This window comes from Furipterus horrens, unplaced genomic scaffold, assembly GCF_987537825.1.
Source record: "Furipterus horrens unplaced genomic scaffold, mFurHor1.1.pri manual_scaffold_17, whole genome shotgun sequence".
Taxonomy (NCBI): domain Eukaryota; kingdom Metazoa; phylum Chordata; class Mammalia; order Chiroptera; family Furipteridae; genus Furipterus; species Furipterus horrens.
In genome coordinates this window covers 7097881-7124633 of record NW_028327187.1, presented here as the reverse complement: position 1 = coordinate 7124633, position 26753 = coordinate 7097881, and the positions used below count along the sequence as shown (strand labels likewise).

The following is a 26753-nucleotide window of genomic DNA, read 5'->3' as shown; positions in this document are numbered from 1 at the left end:
ATTATAAAAGAAGAAAGGCCAATATATCTGATGAACATTGATGCTTAAATACTCAACAAAATATTTGCATATTATATCCAGCAATATATTAAAATGATCATACCATGATCAAGTGGGATTTATTCCAGGGATACAAGGTTGGTGTAATACCCACAAATCAATAATTGTGATATACTACATAAACAAAATGAAAGATAACAATCACATGATCATATCAATAGATGTAGAAAAAGCATTTGGTAAAACCCAGCACCCATTTATGATAAAAACTCTCAGCAAAGTCAGAATAGAGGGAGCATACCTCAATATCATAAAGGCCGTATATGACAAACCCACAGCCAACATCATACTCAATGTGCAAAAATCTAAAAGCTTTCCCCTTAAGATCAGAAACAAGACAGGGCTCTGCTTTCACCAACTCTTATTCAACATAGTACCGCAAGTCCTAGCTACGGCAGTCAGACAAGAAGAAACAAAAGGCATCCAAATTGGAAAGGAGGATGTAAAACTGTCATTATTCTCATATTATGTGATATTGTACACAGAAAACCCTTAAGAGTCCACCAGAAAACTACTAGATCTAATACATGAATCTGCTGAATAGCAGGATACAAAATTAATATTCAGAAATCAGTGGCATTTTTATACACCAATAATGAACTACCAGAAAGAGAAATTAAGATAACAATCCCATTTACTATTGCAAACAAACAAACAAACAAAATAAGTTACCTAGGAATAAGTTTAACCAATGAGGTAAAGTCCTGTACTTGGAAAATTATTGTACTAAAGAAAGACATGGAGAAAGATACAATTAAATGGAAGAATATACTGTGTTCATGGATAGGAAAAATCAGCATCCTTAAAATGTCCATACTACCCAAAGCAATCTACATATTTGACACAATTCCTATTAAAATACCAGTGGCATATTTCTCAAATCTAGAACAAATATCCAAAAAATTTATATGAAACCACCGAAGACCTCAAATAGCATCAGCGATCTTGAGAAAGAAAGGAGCAAACTAAGAGGTATCACACTACCTGATGTTAAACTATACTACAAGACCTTATTAATCAAAACAGCGTGGTACTGGCAGCAAAACACATATATAGGTCAATGGAACAGAACAGGGAGTCCAGAAATAAACTCACACCTTTGTGATCAATGAATGTTTGACAAAGGATACAAGAGCTTATAATGGCATAAAGACAGTCTCTTCAAGTCATCAAACAAAGGCAAAGAAAGAAGATATAATGTTGAAGTTTCACACTGGCCAGCAGATGAGGAAGGTATGTGGAGCAGCAGAGAGAATTCTCAGTCTATTCTGTTCCGAATATAGGTTAAGATTAAACTTTAATATTAGACACCCCCCCTCCCCAGTTCCCAGAATTGTCCATTCACGTGGATTTTGCTTTGATGGTTGCAAACTTTCCTAATGGAAGTTGACACCCTGGCTGGTGTGGCTCAGTGGATTGAGCGCTGGCCTGTGAACCAAAGGGTTCCTGGTTCAATTCCCAGTCGGGGCACATGCCTGGGTTGTGGGCCGGGTCCCCAGTTGGGGGCACGTGAGAGGCAACCATTTGATGTTTCTCTTGCTCTCTTTCTCCCTCCCTTCCCCTCTCTCTAAAAATAAGTAAATAGAATCTTAAAAAAAAAAAAAAGAAAGTTGACAAATCATTGAATCATTCCCTTTGAAAGGTCATAAATATATTCCAAGTCTTTCTTGTGTTCCATGAATCATATTTTCTGGTGTTGTGTTTGCGTTCTCTCTCAGCTACCAATATCACTTCCCTATTAAATGCAGTTTCATTACTCAACATGGCATATAGAACGCTAGATCACTTGTACCTTAACTTTTAGAAAAAATATTTCCCTCCCCCAGAGATCTACCCTGAAGTCACTAGTTTGTTTGTTTTTTTTAAGATTTTATTTATTTATTTTTAGAGACAGGGGAAGAGAGGGAGGGAAACATCTATGTGAGAAAGTAACGTTGATGGGCTGCTTCTCATACACACCCTGACAAGAGACCGAACCCACAGCCTAGGCATGTGCCCTGACCGGGAATCAAACCAGCAACCTTTCACCCTGTGGGATGATGCCCAACCCAGTGAGCCACACCAGTCAGGGCTGAAGTCACTAGTTTTTAACCAGGCTCTTCTGACTCTCCCAGGGCGAGTGGAGGAGGGAAAAATGTTGTTGGACATTAAATGGATATTGTTGGGTTATTTGCAGCACCAGGCCCTGAATAATGGATTATGATCTCTTGGAAAGAGCTCTGAACTGCAAAGTCAAAGAATGTGGGTTCTAGCCCTTGCTTCGTGGCCTTGGGTAGGACATTTCCCTCCAGGTCTCAGTGTCCTCATCTGTAAACTGACTGATGGCAACACCCCAAGTTTCTCAGTGGTGCTGCGTAGATGGGAAAGCGTACGTTGTTGCAGTAGTCGGCACACCATTCCAGAATCTGATAAGGAAGAGATGTCTTCCTTTGGTGGGATTTTAGTTCCAGTTCACCCTCTGAAATAAACTGCTTTGAATTGTCTCCCCATAGTGGTCACTGGGTAGTTTGAGAAGCCCCTTTCTACCTAACTTATACCCTTTCCCTTTTCTCTTTCATCTCCTCTAGGTGTCAACTCTGCCCGCTCGGTTCCTCCTTCCTACCCACCACCGCAGGACCCATTAAACCAGGGCCAGTACCTCGTCCCTGATGGCATCGCTCAGTCGCAGGTCTTTGAGTTCGCCGAACCCAAGCGCAGCCAGTCACCATTCTGGCAAAACTTCAGCAGGTTAACCCCCTTCAAAAAATAATACCTACAGGGAGGCAGATAATTTTAAAATAAAGTAAATAAAATTATATTTATAGATGGACCTTTTTTCGGAGAAGCACTGTTGAAATTTATATATATATATATATATATATACATATATATATACACACACACATACATATATATATATATGGACATGTACACACACAGAGACCCTTGAGTGTACACACACACATACATACATACATACACACACACACACACACACACACACACACATACACAGAAGGACCAAAAACGTTTTCTGTTGTTTTTGGGAAGTGAAATCTAGTTGGTAGGAAGAGGTACCAATGACTTCCAAACATGTGATCCCTTCTTAAAAGTTTTTTTGTTGTTCTTTCTCTGTCCCCTTCCCCTTTGCTTTCAGAAATTGACAATTCTATTTGTTCCTTTTCTTGTTGAGATAATCTTTTTGCTCTCTTGTGATTCATTGACTCGTCATTATTGCCATAGATGTGTTTGTATTGGTTTTCTTTTCTCCTGATGATATTGATACTGATAACTTTTGCATTTAATTTAATGTGGTGGGGTTTGGGAGTTTGGAATTTGTTTCCCTTTTACTTTTTACTAGGTAAAGGGAGGGTCTCCTTTCTCCTCTCTATCAGCTGACCATCTATCTGCGAATGTTCCTGCAGCCCCGCAGTTGCCCCCAACAGCCTTTTCCCTGCATCTTCTGTTCTCAGTCGTGCGAGTCTCGACGTGCTCTGTTGTGCCCTGTGACATAACTGCTCGATATTTCTATTGCTTTCACTGTGTTTTAGGTGTTGTACAGGGATCGAAACCAAACAGAAGTAAGGGAGTGTCAGTATAATGATGCTGGAGAGGACATCTGTTCAGGGAACATTCTGCATTTGGGCTGTTTCTTCTCCTAGCACTGGAGTTTCCCATGATGCAGCACTGCTGAGTCATGATACTTTTGTATCTGGCATTTAGTTTGGCAAATTATTCTCTTCTTCAAGACACTTTGGTTATGGTTTTCCTTCTAAGCCTGTCCCTCTCCTAATCTAAAAGATCTCCACTGGAAGCAAACAGGCAGCGCCTCTGCCTCCTGTTGGAGGAATTCAACTGCCTCCCGTACCAAGTAGGTTTAAGACAGGGCTCCCCCCCTGCAGTCGGTTCGAAAGCCTGGTCGTCCCTGTTTCCATTTGCAGATTGTTTAGGCAGCGTTGATAGTCTACGAAGGGGTAAAGACAGAGTCTCTGCCTGACCAAGATCATCAACTGCCTTTAAATGATCTACCTGCACAAGATCCAAGGCTGACAGTAACCTCTTACAGGAAAGAACAGGGTTGGCTACGGAAAGAGAAAGCCTTGTCCCAAGATATGTACCTGCAGTTCCTACCATTCAAGTTATTTGAGACTTCCCCCATTGTTAGCAGATTGCATGGACAATCTTCCATGGCCCTTTCCTTCCCCTCTTCCTATCTTTCTTCTTTCTCCTGCTCTACTGGCACAGGAAGATCGCTGGTATTGGCATACTTAAAGCACTTCTGGCACTTGGAGAAGGCCCTGTTTCCAACATTCTCCCATCTCAGGACATTTGAAGCAAGTAAGCGAGGATCCCAGGGAGACTTTTCCCTATGGAGAAAGGATCCGAAACAGCAATTCTATACTTAGGCTCATTTTTGGCGGAATTTACACTTGAGTAAAACTAACTTGTCCCACAAAGAGTTTCCGGTGGGTGCAGGAGTACTTGTTTCTCCTCCTCACATGGCCCACTGAGCGGATAGACCTTGAACAGCAAGAAGAATGGAGTACAAAGGAGTGAGGATTGGCCTTGCTATGGAGAACCACCCTAGTGAGGAATCTGGAGATTGTGAGCTTGTTCGGGACCCCATGGTGGAAGACTTCAACATGAAAGGAACTCAGCTTACTGAGCGCCCGTCATGGCTGCATGGGGCCCTCATCGTAGCTGGCTTCATGGCTGTTCTGTGTCTCCTGACCCAGGCCATGCCCTGCCCAGCCTGGGAAGTTTTTCTCTGTGGGAATCAAGTTACAAGCTATCTCAGCTTCCATTCCACCACAGCCGAATCAGACTTATGGAGTGAGCCAAGGATAAGTTTGAGCTGGGCAGGGGGTCAGGGCTCGGGACTGGCCACCACTGTTCAGCACGTGATCTAGCTACTTAAGTCCCCTTGGCAGAGAACCTGGTAGCGTGCCTAAGATAAAAAGACCTTCCTGGCAAGCAGAATGCATTTCAGTGGCTGGGCAGGCCTCCCTTGAACTTACATTCTTTGCTACTTGCCACTCCTCCTCACTGGGCTTGGCCTTGTCACATTTCACCAGGGTCTTAGAGCCCACCAGGAGGCGATGCTTAGGTTCCTGGACCTACAACATCTCTAGGCCAAGCTCCTTGTCCCTGTGCTCCTTTGGGCCTGTGCCCAGAGCTACAGGATCAGGGATAGCACCTCTGAGCACCCACCTCTCATCCATCCATCTCTCATCCACCCAACCCACTGGCCTCAGCAGACGCCAATAACTTACGAAGACAACAAGACGTCAGTTCTTCCTTGGTTGTAGTGTTCCCCCAGCTTATGGCAGCAAATCAGATCAGTGGCCAGCAGCCCCACCGGGAGCCCCGTTATCTGGGCTCAAGGTCCAAGCCTATTCTGTGTCTGACAGCAGTGCTATCTGCAAGAACTCTGTAAATCTTTGTTTCTGCATGGCCCTGAGCTCCCCTTTCCTCACCTCAATGAGGCCTGGATTCGCTCTTCCAAAGGCTTTGCTGATGTTTTCTATGGGCCCTGCTCTGGGACGGTCCTAACAAAGAAACCCAACCCCTCTTTCTCTCTCCCTCTCCCCTTCTCTCTCTGTGTATATCTGTAATGGATTTATAAGGACAGCAACAAGAGAGTTCTAACAATTCTAGTGTAAAGCCAAATAGTGATCTTTTAGTGCTCTTGGGATGGGGTGGGCTGGGGTGGATGGATGGGCAACAGCGATTTTGATTACCCCTGCTGCTCTGCATTTGCCAAGTTATTTTGTTTCTTCTCTCTGACTGTTTGACCCTGTCAAACAAGTGTCACAGTTGTGTGTTTAAAAAAATGTTTAACAACAAAAATATGATGTTGTAATGACACAAAGCCTTATGACAATATTTATGGAGTTCAATAAAAGAAGTGAAAAGACACCTCCGGGCGTAGCTCTCGTCCTGTTTGTGTGTGTGTGTGTGTGTGTGTGTGTGTGTGTGTTTTACCAATTGCAAAATAAAGGGAATTTACCTGGTGGGGGGCAGCTGACCCCAACCAGGCACTCCACGGACTGTGACATGCCATGTTCTTTCTGGAAGACTTGGTCACAAGAATCAAATCTGATCCTGTAACTAGGGACACTTCAAGTGTCTTGATGGATGAGACTGTCCTTCAGGTCACCTGGCTCTTGGACCAGACTTGAAGGCCCATGCCTTGCCTTGCTCCTTTTCCTTGCGGCTGCAAATTCAGGATCTGCCCTGGGCACCCCTGGGAGCATGGAGCCAGCCAGAGACCACATCAGTTAGGAATCTCCTAGCCCCAGTTCTTTTCTAATGCTTCGGCCCTGTCTGCTCAGAGGCAGACACTTCCCTTATTCTGGAGTGAGCTTCCAGTTTCTTTCATTATGGTGTCACCTGAGTGCCCACAGACTCCGAAGGGGTATCTTATGCTGCCCATCGCAGATACCAGAGTGGGTCTGTCTGTTCTGGCACCGCCAGACTCTGATAAAGCACTTACTTACTAAAAGGGTCCAGATCATTGTTTTAACCTACAGAATTGGGAGCAAGAGCAGGTACTGTGCCTCTGGGTTAGGTTTGTAAGCCCTGTAGGTTTAGGCTTTTGGCTTGGGGTGCACCCCTTCCACAGGATTGGGAGAAATTGATAATTAAACCCTCTCCTTCAGTCACCTTTTACCCTTTCTTCATTTCTTGGCTCTCTCCTCATTTAACCTCGTTCTTTACTGCCCCTGCCCCTTCCCTTTCCCTTTCCCTTTCCCATGGGCTCTGCCATCTCTGTGCACCAAACTCAAAAGGCTCAGTTCTCAGCAGCCCGCTTCCCCGGCTACTAGACTTGAATCACAGCTACCTCGTGCAGAGAGAGAGAGGACTGTACCTGGTCTTAGTGATCCCTCATTACCTTCTGAGGATCCTACAGCAGAGAGGGGAGACAAAGGTGGGGTCCTTACACACCTGGATGCAGCTGGGTCTTTCCTGAGGTGCCGAAAATCTAGCACACCTCATCAGCAGAACTGTTTCTGAAAGCCCCCGTATGGTCCACATAAATTCATATTCTTTAGCACCATCAAGAATGCCTGTACTACTTACAAAATTTTTTACTAAGAGCATTTGCCCACTTCTTCCCCTCAGTTTTATTCACTGATGAGAGTGCTGCTATATTCATTGATGGATATGCCACTTGCCTCTCTAATTGCTAACTTTCCAATTAGCTTTGTGTAATTACTAAGTTTCTCCGTTTGGCTGGGAGCGGAGAGAGTAGTGGATTTAAAGTATAATTTCTGGAAGACCTTCAAAAGTGGAGGGCCACATTTTGAAGGGCATTGTGTCGGGGATGATGGCTTCTTGCTCTACTTCCCTCAGGATTTTCAGGGGGTGGGGCGGGGCTCAGGGGTCAGGAGAGATGTCTTCGTGCTGTGCCCAGATGGCCCAAATTAGAAGGGAGAGAAGATACTCATTCCAGCTTCCAGGAAAGGCCTCTTCCGAAACAAGTCATCCCTGACCTATCTCTGTCCTGGGAAAGGCTCCCACCAGGTCTGATGCAGGAGACTTATGGCTTGTCTAAATACAACAATTCCTCCGATTTTCAATGACCTTACATCTAAGGGTCTCTCTTTTATTTTATTTTCATTTTATTTAAAAAATAGTTATCATTTAGATATTATTTTGTGTAGTTTCTAAAAATCACAGAGCTTGAGTGAACATTGTATAATCATTGATATTTAAGTTTAAGGACACTTTGATATTAAATGGAATCTTAGGTATTTTATCAGGCTCTTGTAATCTTTTTTTTAAATTGTTAGCGGTTTTTTTTTAAATTAATTTGTTTATTTACTTATTTATTTGTAGAGAGAGGGGAAAGGAGAAAGAGAGGGAGAGAAACATCACTGTGTGGTTGCCTCTCACTGGCGCCCCCAACTGGGGACCTGACGTGCAACCTAGTCATGGGCCCTGACTGGGAATCGAACCAGCGACACTTGGCTCGCAGGCCGACGCTCAATCCACTGAGCCACAGCAGCCAGTGTTCTTGTAATCTTTATGACAACCATCTGACAACGGGTTGTTCACTGCATTTCACGCTGGAGCAGCCAGGGGCTTGTTTACCGCAGCCAGTCAAGGTCACCTAGCTTGTGAGTACTCTCCACCCCCGTTCAAACTGATCTCAGAGCTGCTTACCTCACAGTGCACTTGGGGGTGGTGCAGGTTGGGGCAGGGTGGGGGGGGGGACGTTGAAGAAAGAATCTAGAATGAGCATGATACGAATGAGTGTCACTCCCTATATGCTCCGTGAGGGCTCTGCTTGTTCAAGTTTTCTAATCTAGGCCTCCAACAGCTGACGAAAGCCATGTGTCCTTTTGTCGCTGATACCAAAAGCAAGTGTGAGGAGGACCATGGTCTCTTTGGCAGGCTCTGGCCGACTTCAGTGTTTCAGTAATGGAGGCCACCATCGTGTCACGTGGCCCACTCAGCTTTTGGACCCTTTGCGATTTCCTTCTTTAGCTTGATCTGCTCAGCCCTGGCTCCCAGAAGCTTCTGTCCTGACCAGGATATAGGGCTGAGGAGGTAGATCTTTACCTGCCAGGCCCCAGATAACAATATGAGACTTCCCAGCACTTCCTGAAGCCCTACTACCTGCAGGAGAACAGTTCAGGCGGGCCACAGGTTGCTGAGACTAGCTGAGTTTGCAATGTGGTTGAAGAGGGATGCTTGGAGGTAAAATTCATGTCCCCTAGAAGTACACTATTCTGGTTTCATCTCTCCCGTTTCTGTCTTGAGTTGTGGCCTTGTCCAGTAGGCCATGAGTATCATATGGACCCTTTTTATTGTCCCTGGGGGAGAGTAAAAGAGGGATGGCACATGGGCATAGAGTGGCCCTGTGTTCTTCAGAAGCCTCTATTCCTTCTACTTAGCTCTCCAATAGACCACTTACGACATTTTGCTAGACAGGGCTACATCTGTCTTCACAACAGCCACGACTCTCTATAGTTCTGCTGCCAAGCAGATGAATGAGATTCAACACACGTATCCTGAGTATGTAGTCTCAACCAGGCCTTGTGGTAGGTACACTAGGGATACTAAGATGACTAAAATAAAATCTCTATTCATAATCACTCAGAGTTTAGTGGAAACATATAAGCATGTGCCACGACAGGGATGGATGGGGGCCTGGAGCCACTCAGTGAATGGAGTGGTTAATTCTGACTGAGGAAAAATCTCTGTAACCAGTCAGGATAAGTTCAGTTGTGCTGTAGTAATAGGTATTCCCGAAATCTCAATGGTCTTAACTGCAGGAGTTTATTTCTTGCTCATGCAAATCCTACCGTGGGTCCAGGTGACTCTCCAGTGTCCAGTGCAGCTATTCTCCATGTGATAGTGCACAATCTGGGCTGCTTTTGCCTTACTACATTTCCTTCTCAATACGTATTTCCATAATTGCCACAGCTGGAGAGAGACTCCTAGAATGTTTCTCACTTACAGCTAAACTCTCTAGCCCTGCTTCCAGTCATAGATCAAAATGCCAGAACTGATCGCATGGCCTCACCCACCTTCAAGGGAGCAGAAAACTATAAAAGTCCTATCAGCTCAGAAGAGTAGAACTAGATATGGATGAACATTAAAAAACTCTACCAAAGAAGGAAAAGTTTGAACTAGGCTTCAAAAGATGGTCAAGTCTACCATGTTGTGAAGGTTAAAGCAACGGAGAAGTGAGGGTGACCAGTCCACCCAAAATACCACCCTCCCTTGTGACACCAATTGCAATTCTAAATCAAGATCATCATCAGACTTGACAGTTCACTAGAAAGACTTGCAGAACTCACTCTTGTTATACTCACAGCTGTGGATTATGAAGCCTAAAAGATACAGTTTAAAATCAGCCAAGGAAATAAGCAGAGGGAAGAGTCCAAGAAAGTACTAAATGTGGAGCTTCAGTGGTCCTCTCCCTGTGAAATCAGGGCAGTGCTACTTTTTCAGCATCGATATGGGACAACATGCATGGAGTATTGCCAATCAGTATAGCTCAGCCAAACTCCTAGAGATTTTATTGGGGCTCCACCACTGCCCCTGTGGCTGATCTGTCTCCATTCCCCTCAGAGAGTGGCCTGGTGCCAGATAAACCACAGCCCCCACCCTAAATCACATTGTTGGTGTGGCCAAAACCTTACCCTAAATCACTCCTATCAAATATGACATTCCAAGGGCTTACAGATTACCTCCCAGAAGCTGAGAGCAAAGGTCAGATGTCTCTAAGTACAAGTATTTTTTTTTTCTACACACATGTAGAATAGGCATGGGGCGGAGGGTGGGAAGAGAAATAGCATGGAGCAAATAGCATGGCTAAAATCCTGAGAGATTAGGTCAGATTAAGTAAAAAGCTCTGTATGTCATTTTGTCCTCATGTATTTATTAATCCAACAAACACGTACTTGCGTGCCTAATACTTCCACAATCTGGGACATAGAGGTAAACAAATTAGATACCGCTCCTTCTTGTGCGGTGCTTATGGAGTGGTAAATCACGTTCAAGTGCAAATTCCTCTCTAGGTATGTATTCTCGGGATGACAGAAGTGAGCTTCCAAGCTCTGGTGGCAAGCCAACCACAAGTAAAGCTTCAGCCAGACCCCTCCTAAATGCCCAGCCCCTTGGTCACTGGATTCCATGCCCTCTGTTTCCTGTTTACCACTACCCAAGGCAGCCCACACTCATTTCCAGCCCCGTACCAATAGGCATATACTTTCCTCATGTCCTGTACTAAACAGCAGGCTCACCTCCCAATCCTTTTTGTTATTAAGAAATAGTAGCTCGCATTGATGGAGCGCCTGCTAATGTGCTGAGCTCTGTGATAAGTTCCTGACCATAATCCTAAGGGTGGGTGTGAATATTGTCCCCATTTTACCGATGAGGAGGGTAAGGATCAGGGTCACAGAGTTAATGAATGAGCTGTGCTTGAAACTCAGACCTGCGCTGTGTCAGGTTCTTATGACATTGTGCCATCCATTTCTATAGCGACATGGCACCAGACCAGACACCCAGAAACTACTGAATGTATTAGAGCCGATGATAATATTGATGAGGATGCGTGCTAACTTATCGCAGCAGAGGCTGTTGGTGTTCCATCTTCTTCCCCTTATCATTTCTGTGGACACCAAGCCGACTTTCAGTACCCAGCACCTTTGTTGGAGGGCTGCCCTCGGGCTGCCAGAACCCACTTTACCCAGAACAGCAGGCCAGAGGTGCCTGGGAATTACTGCCCTCGCCGCCCTGGGAGCAGGTCTTAAACAATGAGCGATGGGGGAAGGGTATAGGAGTCCCGGTTCCCTTGCCCCCCAGGTGTGGTAATTCAAAAGTATGCAAGCTGCTGGAGGGCGAGCACCGGATGGTGTCTGGGATGCAGAGCATGGGCGTGCATACTGAGACCAGCGGTGGCTACTCAGGTGGGCTGAGCCTGACTCACAGGAATGTCAGCTATGGCGTGGACTTGCAGCCCAGCTTGGCCTCCGGTGGGGGCTGCGGCTCCTTCATTAGCACCTGCACCAGCTCCTCCAAGAGGGAGGTTGTGAGGAAGATTGGGACCGCGATGGGTGTCTGCGTTATCTGGTGTTGTCCTGTGCAAACGGGCAACTACGACGGTTCCCCCTGTCCTCCAAGCACGAGGGAAAGGAGCTGTGCAGGGGAGCAGGGGCACAGGGGACCCGCCTGAGGCTCAGCCCCAGTCCGCAGCTCATCTTTGGGTGGGGGTGGGGTGTTTACTGCCTGGGGGACCGCCTGTTACCCATGCCCCCAACTAAAAGCCAAACCAAGTGTTCCCCCCACCCCACCCCCGAAATAAAGTCTCAGCTGACTGTGCCAAAAACAAGACACCCTTTACCACATGCCTCTTGCTACTTGCCAGTTACTTCCCGAGAATCTGTATCCCCATAACCCCTCCAGCTGTCTCAGTGCTATTCTTTCTGTCTGTTGCTACTCAGCTGCCGAGGGCAGACTGTGGTACCCATTTGCCCCCCAGCCCTCACCTTCCGAGCACACAGTAACCTCCTGCCTCAGAAGGCCTGAAGCCAGCTCCAGGACCGTTCTCCTTGGGGAGCGCTCGCGCTGACGTCTACGCTTCCTCTCCTCGCAAGAAGAACCCCCCACATCCTTCCCGGATACCGTCCCAAACTCAGGCCAAGAAGAAATCAGCCTGGGGGAGGGAACTGGTGGGCTCCTGAACGGAGGAAAGGGAAATGCAGCTCTGGCAGGTGCTCCCTCCCAACTGCACTGAGGCGCCTAGCCCCAGGGCCGTCGGTCGCTTAGGGGCGCTCTCCTGGATAGCTGCGCTTAGCCCCCTCCGGGCTCTTTCACGCACTCCTCCAGGCTCCCTTTCCTGGTTCCTCCCCCCTTCCCATCCTCTCCCCCTGTTGTCCCGAACTTCCTCTCTCCAGAGACAAACTTTGCCGCCTCCTCTGAACACAGTGGCAGCGAGTTGCGAGCGCCTAAGAGAAGCTAAGCGGTACCTGTGCCGGCGCCGATTCCCTCAGTTGCAGGTTCGGTGTAGGGGTGCCCTGAACCCCGACACCTTACCTGCCACCAAAGGTTATCGGGGAATCGTGGGCCTGGGAGGAGATAGGGTGTTAGGCAGAGATCGAGAGTCCCTGCTCTTCTCCTGGAATAGCTCGGTATCTCCGAGGCCCTAGGAGGGGTCTCAGGGGAAGAGGGCGGCCCTGGGCTGAGAGAGTAGCGACGGAGTGGACCGGGGAGAGGCGGTAGGGTCTGAATTCAAAGGTGAGAAGTCAGAAGACTCAGTGTAGATCCTTTACCTTAAACCCTTGACCCCCCTCCCCCCTGCCTTTTTCATCGGACCGAGCAGCGCGAGGACTCAGGAGGAAGCGAGAGCGCGGCACTACACTCTGTGCCCCACGATGTTTGCGCCCCGCCACGGCCATGGTGCCCTGGCTGTTCTGGCTTCCCGCTTCCTGATCACCCTGCTCGGGACTCCAGGTAAGCGATGGGGCGCTTCACGGCAGAGCGCTGTGTGCGGTCCTGGTGCTCCAACCTTGCAGCTCACCCGGGAGGAGTCAGGTCTGGGGTGCCACAAACACAATGAGACATCTTCACTGGCCTGTGGCCTGCCGAGCGGACCTCTAAGCTCAGACCCGCAGCCAACTATGGCTGGAAGCTACCGTGGTCAGCGACGGGCCAGCGAAGAGAAACAGGCCGGGGTGCACGGGACTCAGAGCCCCCAGGGCGAGGGTGGCCAAGCCTGTGACAAGGAATTTTTGCATATAATAGTTGGTAGTGGTTAGCTGACTTTCTTAACCGAGAACACACTCGCTGCAAAAGACCTAGAAAATTGCCGCCCTGAGAGTGATATCTTCATTTCTTCTAGGCCAGGGAGCATTGCTTGTCCCCTCTGTTGTACCACCACAACTCCCGCGGGTAGGCACCACCTTTCTGCAGAGCCTCTAAGCAGAGTGCAAACTGTATCCCCAGGATTAAGTCCCGGCATTTTGAGGAACTGAGCAATAGAAGGGAAAAAGACACGTTTATAGTCTTTCTCTGACTTTGAAGGGTACCACGAGAAAAGGAGGGGACAAAGGATTCGATTTGGTTTCCCTTTTAGATGTAGTTTTTCAAATGTGTTGTGGTTTATAACGGTGGAAGATTTGTCTGTCTGTACCCAATATTAAATATATATATATATGTATATATATATATATATATATATATATTTTATTGATTTTTTTTTTTTTAGATAGAGGGGAGGGAGAAAAAGAGGGAAGGAAACATCGATGTGAGAAAAACATTGATCAGTTGCCTCTCGCAGGCGCACCGACCGGGGATTGAACCGACAACCCAGGCATGTGCCCTCACCGGAGACCCTTGGACAATTCGCTTTGCAGACTGACGCCCAACCAACTGACCCCCACCAGTCAGGGCAGTCCCCAATATTTTTTAAGCTACATATTTTAAAACCCAGTAGAACAGCAAAGCAAAAACCAAGGGAGGCCCAACTAAACAGAGCACTCATTCCCTGGGTCAGCCTTAGCACTCTTTCTTGAAAAGGAAAGGCAGGTGAGGCGACCCTTCAGTAGATGGCGCCTGCTTCTTCTGGTAGTGATCGCCTTTCCAGCCTGTAAACCCTAGGGGTTCATCAACCTTTTGGCAGACGGCCAAAAGCTGGGGGGAAAACGCTAGCAGGACTGGAAGCAGCAGCTGTCGCTGCTTTTGCTGGAGTGTGGAGGTGGCTTGCTTTGCTACCTTTAGAGCTCTTGAGATTAATGTATTCAGAAAATCTCAGAGCCCAACTTTCCACCCACGATCCCCCAGCCAATTCCCAGTGTGGACTAAATGTGGGCAGGGCAGTGGGCACTGGGCACAACTGGAAAATCTTAATGGCTTATCTTTTAGTTGCCGCCTTCATTTTCCTCCATCGCCCATTTTTCCGTTCTTGGAATTTCAATACCCTTTCTTGTCCTTTCCAGCCTTTGTGTTCAATCTAACCTTTACATCACCAGTAAGAATCCGGAGTTGTACTGTACGTTCTTGGTCAAATTATTTAAACTCTTTGGACCTCTAAAGGTCTATTGAGATCATTGATTCCAATACAATGGTAGTGATAATATATCATGTGTTGGTCATTTAACAATTATTGTGAAATGTCTGTGCTAGCGTGCAAAGAGAGGCGGGTATCTGGTCTTCGGTCTTGGCCATATTCAGAAATGCACTCTCCTAATCTGAGCCTCAGTTCTTCAATTGTAAATGAGAGGAACAAACATGTGTTTGGCTTCCATCTTCTTTGTCAAGGTGAAAGACAGTACCAGATCAGAAAAAAAAAAAAAAAAAAACAACCAAATATTGGTAGGAAGGAGATGACATTTGCAATAAATTACAGATGGAAAGCGAGCCCCTTACTGCTGGAACTGGGTGTAAGTCTCCCAGCTAGAAGAATAGCTTCGCTGGGCGCTGAGAAAACATGTGGATGCAAACTATTGAAACTAAATCACTAAAAGTAGTCACTAAGTAGTCAGAGATGTCACATATTTAGAGATGGCTGGTTATAGTCCTGTATTTCAAACAGAAGAAAAGTATTACAAGACTTGTGTTCCTGGCTGCTCTTTGCACGAATCTAGAATTAATTATTTGCAAGTTTAGTTCCCAAGCTTTTAGCGGGGAGGAATCCATACTCATTAGGCCTGGTGCTGGTTCACTGAAGATAGGACTTGGCAGAATAATACAGTTTCTGTCTGCAATAGGATTTCTGGAATGGGAAAAAATGGGGGGAATGCTGGAGAAATGGAATACTAGGGTCTCCGAAGGAATTGAGTAAAGTGTCTTCCTGTAAGAGAAATATGGAGATTAAACTTAGGGGATTTGTAAATGTTTGGAATGGCCTTGAAAATGCTGGGTAAAGAGAACTCATAAAATATATTTTTAGAATGGATATGTGTCTGGAGGACAATTTCTAAAGGAGGAAAAACACTAGGCTTTGGCTTCATTCTAGTCAATAATTTTGTGCTTGTGTAGAGGACAATATTGGCGGCATAATGAGCAAACATTCAAACAAAAAGAAGGAAGATAGAGACAATTACAGAACTGGGATTCAAAAGGGCAATAAGAATTGTAATGACCATAAATGTAAGCTCGTAACTTTGGGTGCTCCTTCCCCCAAAACAAGAAGGGGAAATAAAACCTTTAAGAAAAGAATTAGCTGGACATCGCTTATAGACACATTTGTGGAAAAGAATAAAGATAAGGATTTATTTTTATTTTTATTTTTTATTGTTTATTCTATTACAGTTGTTCCTGCCTTTCTTCCTTTCCCCACCTTCACCCAGCCTGGCCCTCCCTCCTCCTCAAGTCAATCTCCATATTGTTGCTTGAGTCCATGGGTTATGCATAAATATTCTTTTGGATTTTTGCAACTATATTATAGTGTTGACATATTAAACTTACAGGCAAGTAAAACACATGTTTTGATCATAGATCATCTTAACAGAAACAGTACTCAGACCCAGAAAGGCCCAGAAAAGTTCCACTCTCTCCTTCACTGGTCAGGTTATACCCGGTATATTACAGCCTGACTTTAGGCCCCACATTTTCACAGGGGACACCAACAGGCTGCAATGTTTTCATAAGCCACTAAATAGGATGGAAAGGGTTCTTGAACTTGTTTCAGGTAAGGAACCAAAACCTTAAGGACATTTAGCTAGGAGAAGGAAAGGCTCTTTGAGATAGTGTGGGAAGGGGGGTATAAAAGCTGTCTTCCAGGCTTTCAAGGGACATTTACATACAAGAACATTCCTACCATTTCAGCTGCTGCATATGAAAGGGGCTAACTTAGGGGCAGAGAGTCCGCTGTCACTGGGAATATTCAAAAAGGAGTAAAAATTAGAAAGAATACAGTTTCCCCTCCTCCCTGTAGTAGTCCTGTGAATATTTAAAGGCGTCTCACTGTTCCGGGCTAAACTAGTCCAGGTCCTTCCCTACTTTTTTACATAACAGGGTTCTAGAGCCCTTCTCTGTGCCAATGATCCTTTTGTGGACATAATACAGGGGTGGACAAAAGTAGATTTACAGTTTTAATACAAATAAATAATAATAAATACTAATACAAGAATAAACTCTGTTTCTTGTACTCACAACTGAAAACCTACTCTTGTTCACCCCTGTATATTTATGGCTTAATTAAACTAGGGACAAGAGGCTCTAGCCAGGAAAAAAAGAACAAAATATCTTTATTATCTGGTGAAATTATCAGTCCATGCTAAAATGATTGGCAGAAAACAGATCTTGGAGAAGCTCTGTGAGGTCTCAGATAGATTTCCTATCTGTTATTCAAGGATTTTGTGACCCCAGGAAATAACATTTGCTGCATATACATAGCATTGAAGTTTACTAAGAATCTAAGGCAGAAGAGAAATAGCTAAGTAAAACTATCTGAAACCTGATCATAGTGATTTTTATGAGCAAAAACTTGTCTTGCCTACAAGGGAAGGATTCCACCAGGTACCCCTCTCTTTGCTATTTTTAATAGGCCAATGTGGAAGTTAGCTGGTCCCCCAAGGTGGATGTTATCTTCGAGGGGCTACCCTGAACCATATGAATCATGGTGGCTCACACACTGATCTCCAAGTGGGGATCTTTTGAAAAATCAACTATTTTCTACCAGTGAATCTAATGGGCCTCTTACCAAAAGGAAAAAACAGCTGGAATCTTTTATGATTAAGCTGAAATTAAGTTCTTGGACTTCCTTCCTTTCATTTAGGGCTACAAAAAGGACAGGACACCGAGTCTCTGAAGGATAGGTGGAGTGGGAGAAGAGGTTTGGTGATGCGTTCAAGGTTCATTATCTCTTCCCGGTATTCGGTAGCCCCAGGCTCTTTGTTTTATTAGAGTCTTAACCAGCTTTGTATAGAGGTTCCCTCCATTTCTAGCAGGTTTCCTGCCCTCCTCCCTCTCTGCCTTCCTGTAAAATTGAGCTATACAGATGGCCCAGCGCACACAGTTCTTGGCACTGGGCACACCTGGGATGCAAAGCCAGCTCTTTGGGTTAGGCCTGGCTTTTTACGTGACTAGGTCAGACCGTTGAACTGTGCGCTGCTGGCCTCTAGGGTTCCAGGGATGGGAATGAGATGGAGGCCAGGTCAGTCAAGGTTTGATCCCTCTTCCTGCACCCCCTTTAACCAGAGCAGCTCTGCCCCTATTTATTTTATATATTGAGTTTTGAGTAGAGCTTAATTTGAAATGATGACCCAACTTTTAAATTTAAACACAAAATAAATGGAAGCACACCGTGCTAGATGATCTCAAGGGCTTTGCAATGTCTGAGACATGACTCTCAGACAACATTTCCGGAGAATTTGAAGTGTCCAAGGAGCAGGAAATCTTAGGATGTTAACCCTGCCTTTCCCTTTTCTAAGTGGATAATATAATCTATCTGAGGGATCTGTACTCAACTCTTTCAAATAGTAAGGTTCTAATTGATTGACTTGGTATTTAAAGGGCCACCAATGTTCCTGCGACAATCTAGGAGTGAAACATTTGTTCTGGAATCCTGAGATCAAATATTTGGATTTCTTGTCCTACCTGTAGAATCATATGGTTGTGGATGGTCAGACCTTCAAGGCTATTCTTAGGGTGACCATACATTCCAGTTTGCCCAAGAGAGCCCAGTGTCACCTGTTGTCATAGACTGTTAGTGGTTTCTCAGGTTTGGTGATAAATTATATGGTCAGCCCAATTTTAAGTTTGCTTGTACTAACCCTTTGGGTTACAGTTAGGAAACTGGAGGCCCAGAGAGGAGCAGAGACTTGTCCAAAGTCACGCAGAAACTTATTGGTATATCCGGAAGTCTGGCTGGAATTATACACGTGATATTTAGTGTGGTAGCATTGATCTGGTAAAATACTTCCTTTTAATTTGTTTTAAAGAATATCCCAACAGGCATTCACACCTCTAGTTCTCAATACTGCTCCATGTATTCCTCAGGCTCAGTCTTAGCTTATGTGGTTTCCCAGCTGTATTTTTCCAAAGATCACTTGAACAAAGACAGGCACAGATCTATCTGTCTTCTGCTTTCAGGATTTCTCAGATGATTACATAGCGGGGAATTTCTTGATGCTAGCAGCACGGGTGCGTCTGGGTCCCTGTGCAATGGAGACCGCATTTCCTCACTTCTGTGTGGTGGCCCAGCTCCCCGTTTGGTGAAATGAGCCATTTCATATCAGCCTTATGAAACAATAGCCTCTCTTATATTACCTTCTTGCCAAGTGGTTGTCCAGTTTCTGCTTGTACACCACTAGCTTAGGACATAAATTACTCCATCTTAAGAAAACCCTGACTTTTAGAAGATATTCCTTATGTTCAATTTAGACCTTATCTTTCTGGGGCTACTACCTATAATCCTAAAATCTAAGCCCCAACTTTGGATCATGCAGAACATAATTGGCTTCACCTTCCCCATAATATTCCCATAGAGATCTGAATATGAAAGAAAGTTAACATTTATTAAGGGTTTATCATATGCCAGGTACTGTTTTAAACACTTACCTTATTTTTTTATTAAATTTATTGGGGTGACGTTGGCTAATAAGACGATATAAATTTTAAGAGTACATTTCTATGATACATCATCTGTATATTGCATTGTGTGTTTACCACCAAATGTCAAATCTTCTTCCATCGCCATATATTTGACCCCCTTTCACGTTTTACTACCCCCCTACCCCCTTCCCTCTGGTAGCTACCACACTGTTGTCTGTGTCTATGATTGTTTGTTCATTTGTTGCTTTCAGTTTTATATCCCACATATGAGTGAAATCTTATGTTTCTTGACTTTTTCTGTCTGACATATTTAGCTTACCATGATATTCTCAAAGTCCATCAATGTTGTTGCAAATGGTAGCATTTTACCTTTTTCATGGCTGAGTAGTATTCCATGGTGTGTGTGTGTGTGTGTGTGTGTGTGTGTGTGTGTGTGTGTGTTGTGTGTGTATACCACATCTTCTTTACCAGATCCTCTATTGGAGGGCACTTCAGTTGTTTCCATGTCTTGGCCACATGCTGCAATGAACATAGGGGTACATATATCTTTGCAGATAAATTAAGAACTTTACCTTATTAGCTCATTTAATCCTCACAACAATTTCTTAGGAAAGTATTCTTATTCTTGTTGTTATATGTCAAGAAACTGAGACACAAAGGAGCGCAGTGACTTGCCCAAGACACACAGCTTGTAAGTGGCAGGCATAGTTTGAACTAAAGCAGCCTAGTTAAGCTATGTTCTTAACCATGTTCTAAGTTACATTCTTAACTACCAAGCAGCACTGTTGGAATCGTGTCTCTTGGTCCTCCTCATCACGTTGCAACTGTTTATCACCTTGCTTTTTCTTTTTCTAATAAATTGAGCTTAGGCTGGATCCCCCCTCCTCCTTCCCCAATAATGAACAATAAAGCCTCTTACAGGGGAAGGAGACTCTCAAAGCTGTGGCTGGGCCACCGTCAAGGTGGATAGAGGAAAGGGTCAACAAGTGGAGAAGTGTCTTACCTCTGAGAGGTGAACTTGTGGCTCTTTGTTATTCCCATGGCTCTTGCCAGCCTCAGGACAGTCACTGGCCATAGACAGATCCAAATTTGGCCCCAGTCTGTCTGGCACCTCTGGATGGGAAGGAAATCCATGCATGTTAAGTCTATTTTGAGATCCTACCCACTTTAGCTTTGCTTCTCCAGATAGGTTTCCTTAGATCTTCCTGTGTTCTTTCATAACTGTGGGAAAGACACTGCCAAGGAAGTAAATGAGGATGTTTGCCCACGATCAGAGATTGTTTAGGAAAAAGGGTCAAGGTGGTTTGACCCTTGTACTCTCTGACCAATTTTATCTTCTTCTCTCTTCCTGTCTCATAATCCCCTCCAGTGCTTCTTAGTTTCCTTCTGTTTCCACTCTTTTCCTGCAAAAAATTTCAGGCCCCCTTCATCCCGGCTGCATTAGTGGTTCTGGGATCCAGATAAGCTGATTGTGGGCCTAGCTTTGCCACGTGCTCGTTTTGTGGTGTGGAAGTGTCTGCTGCCTTCTCTGAGCCTTGGTCTCGTCATCTTTAAAGTGGGAGAATTGGACTAGAGACGACCTTGGGAGTGTTCTGCTGCTTTGAGGCATCGAGTTTCCCTCTATTTCACTCCCGTGTCTCTGTATATGTTAGTGCTCTTTTGTTCCCCTTCCCTTCCCTTCCCCTGAATGTCCAGTGTCGTAATAAGAAAGCACCATCCCCTTTGGGGTCTGATTTGAGGAGGTATCCAGTCTTCATGGGCGGAAACAATTTCAGATAGACACAGAAAGAGTTGTGATAGTTTATTTTATTAGGAGATAAAATCACTTATTGAATCAGGAATGCTAGATTGTAAGAATGCAAAATGGCAGAAACTAAAAGCAGTAGTATTATTATGAGTAGATGTAAGATTTTTAAGCAGGCTTCAAATATGAAAAAGAAATTCTCAGTTACAAAAATGATGGAGACATTTATGAGAAATGGATTTAACAATATGTGGGGTTCTTTCCATATGTTAGGGATGAGGTAGTGGGTGTATTTATTTCTTGTTTTCCTAAAGTATAGAAATATAATGATGAAATGGCTGGAAATGGAGGATCATAATGTGATGGATTTGTCTGGGTCAACTTTATTCTCCACAACTTCCAGTTCACCATAGGGGACGACAGGAGTCCAGCTATTGGCTTCCCTAGGCTATAAGACAGAACAGGTGGCAATCAAAACGTCACCCTTCTTTTTTTGGCTTTTTAAACTCAATTTTATCTGAGGTAAATATGATGACAAAACACCCATGTATAAAATATATAGTTTGAGAAGTTTTGACAAATGTGGATACTGACCTAGCCACCCACCACCACAATGAAGACATAAATGTCTCGCATCATCCCCGAAAGTGTCTTTGTCGCCTTTTGTAGTCAGTTTTCCTCTTTCACCCCCAGCCCACTGATCTGTGTTCTCTCTCTATAGCATAGTTTTTCCTGTTCCAGAATTTCATGCAAATGGAATCATACAATATGTATTCTTTTGTGTCTGGCTTCTTTTGCTGAGGAGTTTTTGTTCTTTTTTTTTTTTTTTCTTTTTATACATGTTTATTTTTATTATTGTGGTAAAGAAGAAACACATAGCAAAATTTACCATCGTAACCATTTTTAAGTGTATAGCACATTAGTGTTAATTATATGTACCTTGTGCAACAGATCTCTAGAATTTTTTCATCTTGCAAAACTGAAACAATTCTGTTTCCTTCCCCTCCCTGCCCCCAGTAGCCGTATTCTACTTTGTGTTTCTCTGAGTTTGACTACATTAGATACTTTATATAAGTGGAATGACTCAGTATTTGGTTTTCTGTGACTGGCTTATTTCAGTTAGCATAATGGTTTATCCATGTTATGGCTATGACCAAATTTTTTCTATTTACGATTATTATTTTTAATGAATATGATCACTTTATTAATTAAAATCATTTTAAAAGGGGCCACATTAAGTTTAAGAAAACCAACTTTAAAGTTGCCTAGTAAGTTCTGCAGATTTTTGTCTCTGTTTCCCATGCTCTAGAACGCTAAAATAATGTCACACTTGATGGCAGTGAGCAAGAGTTGTTTGTTAAAGTACTCCACTTGTAAAACATGACCTAAGCTTGTCCTTTTTTTAGTTTCTTTTTATTGTTGGCACTGTTACAGATGTCCCGTTCCCCCCCTTTCCCCACCTCTACCCAGCCCCACACTCCCTTCCCTGTGGCTGTCCCCACGCTGTCATCTGTGTCTAGGGGTCATGCATATATGTTCTGCGGCTGATCCTTCCCCTTCTGTCATCCAGTCCTCCCTTTCCTCTCCCCTCTGACAGGTGACTGAATTTTTAAAAATTGAAGTGTAATTGGCATACAATATTCTATTTGTTTCAGGTGTACATCATAGTGTCTTGATATATGTATATGTTCTGAAATGGTCATGACAATAATTCTAGTTATCACTTATCATCATAGGAAGTTATTACAATAGTATAATATTATTGAATGTGGTCCTATGCTGTACATTATTTCCTCATGATTATTTATTGTATAACAGGAGCTTTATACCTCTTAATCTCTTTTATTTCATGCCCTCAACCCGTCCCCTTCTGGTAAACACTCGTTTGTTTCTTGTATCTATAAATATGTTTCTGTTGCATTACTGGTTTTCTTTTAATATTTTACATATAAGTGAAATAATATGGTATTTTCAAGAAACATAGTAGGTTCTTTTTTAAAAATAATGATTGTATTTTTTCCGTTATCATTTAGTCCCCCCAGCAATCACCACACTGTTGTCCATGCCCACGAGTCCTTTTTGCTTTCTGCTCAGTCCCTCCACCCCCTTGCTCCCGCCCCGTAGCTGTCAGCCTGCTGTCCATCCATGAGTCTGTCCCCGTTTTCCTTGTTAGTTCAGTTTGTTCATTAGATTCCACATATGAGTGAGATCACGAGGTGTTTGTCTTTCTCTGACTGGCGTATTTCACTTAGCCTAATATTCTCCAGGTCCATCCACACTGTTACAAAGGGTAAAAGTTTCTTCTTTTTTATGGCCGAGTAGTGTTCCATTGTGTAAATGTCCCATAGTTGTTTTATCCACTCAACTACTGATGGAGATTTGGGATGTTTCCATATCTTGGTGATTGTACATAATGCTGCAGTGAACATAGGGTGCTTATGTTCCTGTGAATTAATGTTTTGGGTTCCTTCAGATATATTGCCAGAAGTGGGATTGCTGAGTCAAAAGGCAGTTCCATTTTTAGTTTTTTGAGGTAATTCCATATTGTTTTCCATAGTGGCTGCACTAGTCTGCATTCCCACCAACAGTGCACTAGGGTTCCCGTTTCTCCACATCCTCGCCGGCACTTGTTGCTTGTTGATTTGTTGATGATGGCCATTCTGACAGGTGTAAAGTGGTATCTCTTTGTGGTTTTAATTTGCATCTCTGATGGCTAGTGATGTTGAGCATCCTTTCATGTTCCTATGGGCCCTCTGTATGTCCTCCTTGGGCAAGCGTCTGTTCAGGTCCTTTGCCCATTTTTTAATTGAATTTTTTGGTTTTCTGGTGGTGAGTTTTATAAGTTCTTTATAAATTTTGGATGTTAACTACTTATCAGATGTATCAGGGAATACGTTCTCCTATTCTGTGGGTTGTCTTTTTATTTTGTTGATGGTCTCCTTTGCTGTGCAAGAAAGGTAGGTTCTTGATAAATACGGCTAATGATTAAAATCAATCAGACCTTTGCTTGTATAGATGGGAAATCGTGACTCAGAGTGAGGAGGCAACTTGTTCAGCTGGAACCGGAAGGATGTGCGCCCCTGACTTCTGGTTCCTGACACTGTATGAAGGTGCATGTGTAATTCAGGAACTAAATGATCTTTTATTGAGAAATTCTGTCCTTGTAAATCAGGTTACATTGTTTAATTTTCACATGACTTTGGGGACATAAGAACTGTAATAGGACCTAGAGAAAAGGAGGGTCTTCATTCCTGAGTCCCTTCTACAAGGGTAGGGGAATCACCCTCCTTTTAGTTTCAGAGGTAGTAATGGAGGATGTGGCATTTTAGGTGGCATGCTTGCTAATCAGAACTTTCATTAACTTCATGCTCAGCATACTGTCATGTGACCTACGTCCCATTAGGTTAATTGCCTGAGAACCCAGGATATTAAGCTCCTCAGTCTTTATGAGACAGGATAGAGGGTAGTAAGAAGCTAGGAAAATTCCTTGGCAGGTAGAATGGGGAAACTGAGACAGCTGAGCACAATGGCCAAGCAATTTACAGCCAGGTGCAGATGGTCACCTGGGCAGAAGGCCTCCCAGTGCCCAGCAGGAGGCAAAGCTGGGAAAATAAGAACCTCAGCCCCAGGGAAACCTCACCTTCCCCTGCCTTTCCTCCCTGGAGATGACACCTAGGCCTCAGATGTATTTCAGCTCCAGGCCCAAAAAAGCAGCAAAACCAGGTAGGTGACACCAGAACCAACTACAAAGACTAAAGACCCTGCCCTGCCACTGACCAGTCAGTGGAGACCATGACCCTGAAAGGGCACACCTGGAGAACTGATGAATATTCTACTGAATGCTCCCCCCACCCCTCAAGACCTCCCTTAGGGTTCCCACCTGCAAGAAACAAATAAAAGCCTCAAGACAAAGGACCCAGCATGCAAGTGCTCTCCCTCTGGGGAACAGCTGGTGCTATTTCCTTTCCTTTCTTCTCCCCACACCCCTCATTTCTTTCTTCACAGGCACGTGGCTCCTAAACTCTTAAGGCAACGGGCATCTGGCAGCTTGTCCCAGGCTAATCCCCAAAGTCCCCTTTTCTCTGACTTCTTAGTGGGCTAAAGCAAGCCAAAGCTCTCCTGTTGCTTCTATGCTAAGCTCTTCCTTGTTTCACTGTCCCCAGCTTTAATAAAGGTATCCTCAGAGTCACCTGGACTCGTGTTGTGTAATCTTGCCTACACGAAGTCAACAGCCCACGCACTACAGCTGGCCGGCCCTAGGCAGACCCGCTCGGGGCCAGGCGCCTGTCAGGTATGAGAAGAACCTGTTGCAGGTTTGATTCTTTTTCTCACTTGCCCTTGCCTAAACCCTCTGGATGGGACGGCCTACCTACAATAAATACTGCCATTAGCAGGCCACGTTGTGCCTGGGCACCAAGCCTGGGGCTGAAGAAGGCATGTTTACATCAATTAGCCTGATCACAGAAAGCCTTGGGAGAGCCATTACATTGCTTTGTCACTGTCAATGCCAACTTGGGCCCTGTGCTCTCCCCTGCCACCAGACTCCGGAAACTGTTAGCGTTTCCTCTGATGGAGAGCAGTCTGACCCAGGGATAACGACGTGCCAGAAAGAAGCAACATGTTTTAATGTAGAATGGTACGCAGAAGAAAAATGTTCCCAATTGTTCAAGACAGGAGGTACAAAAAAAAAAAAAAAAAAAAAAAAAAAAAAACCACACAAAAAAACCAACAAATTTGATGCAGCTTCTGCTATTAAACCCAGAGGTTTCAGTTCAATATAAACAGTGATGTCATGTTCCGAACGCTGAAGTGTGATTCAAATAAACGGTGAGTCAAATGCTGAGGGAGAGAGCCAGTCTTTAAAAAAAAAGAAATCATCGTGTGCTTTTTTACAAAAGCCATTTTTTATTGTTTTCCGGGTCTGCAAGGCAGAGTCCTTGGTGGCCTCGGAGTCAGCGGGAGCGGGCACGATCCAAGCAGCAGCGGGCCTGCTCTCCTACTGGCCCGGGCCGCATGGCCGGGTCTGACTACAAACTGCACAGCTGCTTCTCCTCACGTGGCTGCTGCAACCTGCCGCTCCATCATGGCTACTGCAGTTTGCTCCTCCCTCATGCTCCTCGATTCTCAAGGCTGCCTGCCCTTCCTTTTACACCCCGAAAGTCATGTAAACCTTTTGCCCTGGGGCAATAGCACAGCTATTATCCAGCTATCAGCTTGAACAGATATGCCAAGTATCTTAAATGCTGTATTATCTCCTTTCCCATCCCGCAAACCATGGACCGTGGGGACTTCGGGTATCCCCCACCCCACCCCTCTGTTTCAGTATTAGTATTTTAAAATTCTCTCTACTATGAGTCCCTGGAGACAAAGAAAAGCAGATGACTTATTTTCACACAATGACCCTAGCTTTTCAGTTGGATATGTCTGGGGCTTTTGTTGATGGGGCCATTCTTGACAATCTCTTAAGTGCTTGTTTTACCATCAAGCCTTATTTTGAATTTCAAAGTGGGTACTTCAGTTCCTTTGGTTTCTCCAAATACAGGCCCAGTGGCCAGATAGGAGGCTAGAAAAGGTTGAGAGACTGTGGGCCTTTGGTGGGTATGGGAGAACGTAAGGAGGAGGAAAGGCACTGCCCTTTTTCTGGAGGAGCAAACAACTTAAGTTTGGGCTCACGTCTATGAAGTGAAGCAGGTTTCTGAAATCAGAAATCAGTACACAAGAGAACTTTTATAACGTTTAATGGTTATGTAGAGTTCTGGAAGCCTGGAGTCCAATTAACATGAGGTTGTTAATTATAGCACTTACAGAAATCACTGATTTCTGAACCATTGAAGGCTTTGATATATTTTTAAAAGATTTTATTTACGTATATTTAGAGAGAGGGGAAGTGAAGGAGAAAGAGACGCACACCCCCAATGGGTGACCTGGCGTGCAACCCAGGCCTGTGCCCTGACAG

General features: G+C 44.5%; 2 protein-coding genes across 2 annotated transcripts in view; both read left to right on the top strand.

Annotated features, from left to right (window-relative positions):
* ARHGEF9 (Cdc42 guanine nucleotide exchange factor 9) overlaps nt 1-2863 on the top strand; it is a 215348-nt gene extending 212485 nt beyond the window's left edge. The window contains exon 13 of the mRNA XM_090263926.1: nt 2628-2863. Within this exon, the coding sequence (XP_090120052.1) occupies nt 2628-2809 (182 nt within the window). The 3' untranslated portion in view covers nt 2810-2863. The remainder of the gene's footprint in view (nt 1-2627) is intronic.
* Nucleotides 2864-12283: 9420 nt separating this feature from the next.
* LOC149990424 (vascular endothelial growth factor receptor kdr-like) overlaps nt 12284-26753 on the top strand; it is a 147608-nt gene continuing 133138 nt past the window's right edge. The window contains exons 1-2 of the mRNA XM_090264466.1: nt 12284-12554; nt 12878-13008. Of these exons, the coding sequence (XP_090120592.1) occupies nt 12930-13008 (79 nt within the window). The 5' untranslated portion in view covers nt 12284-12554; nt 12878-12929. The remainder of the gene's footprint in view (nt 12555-12877; nt 13009-26753) is intronic.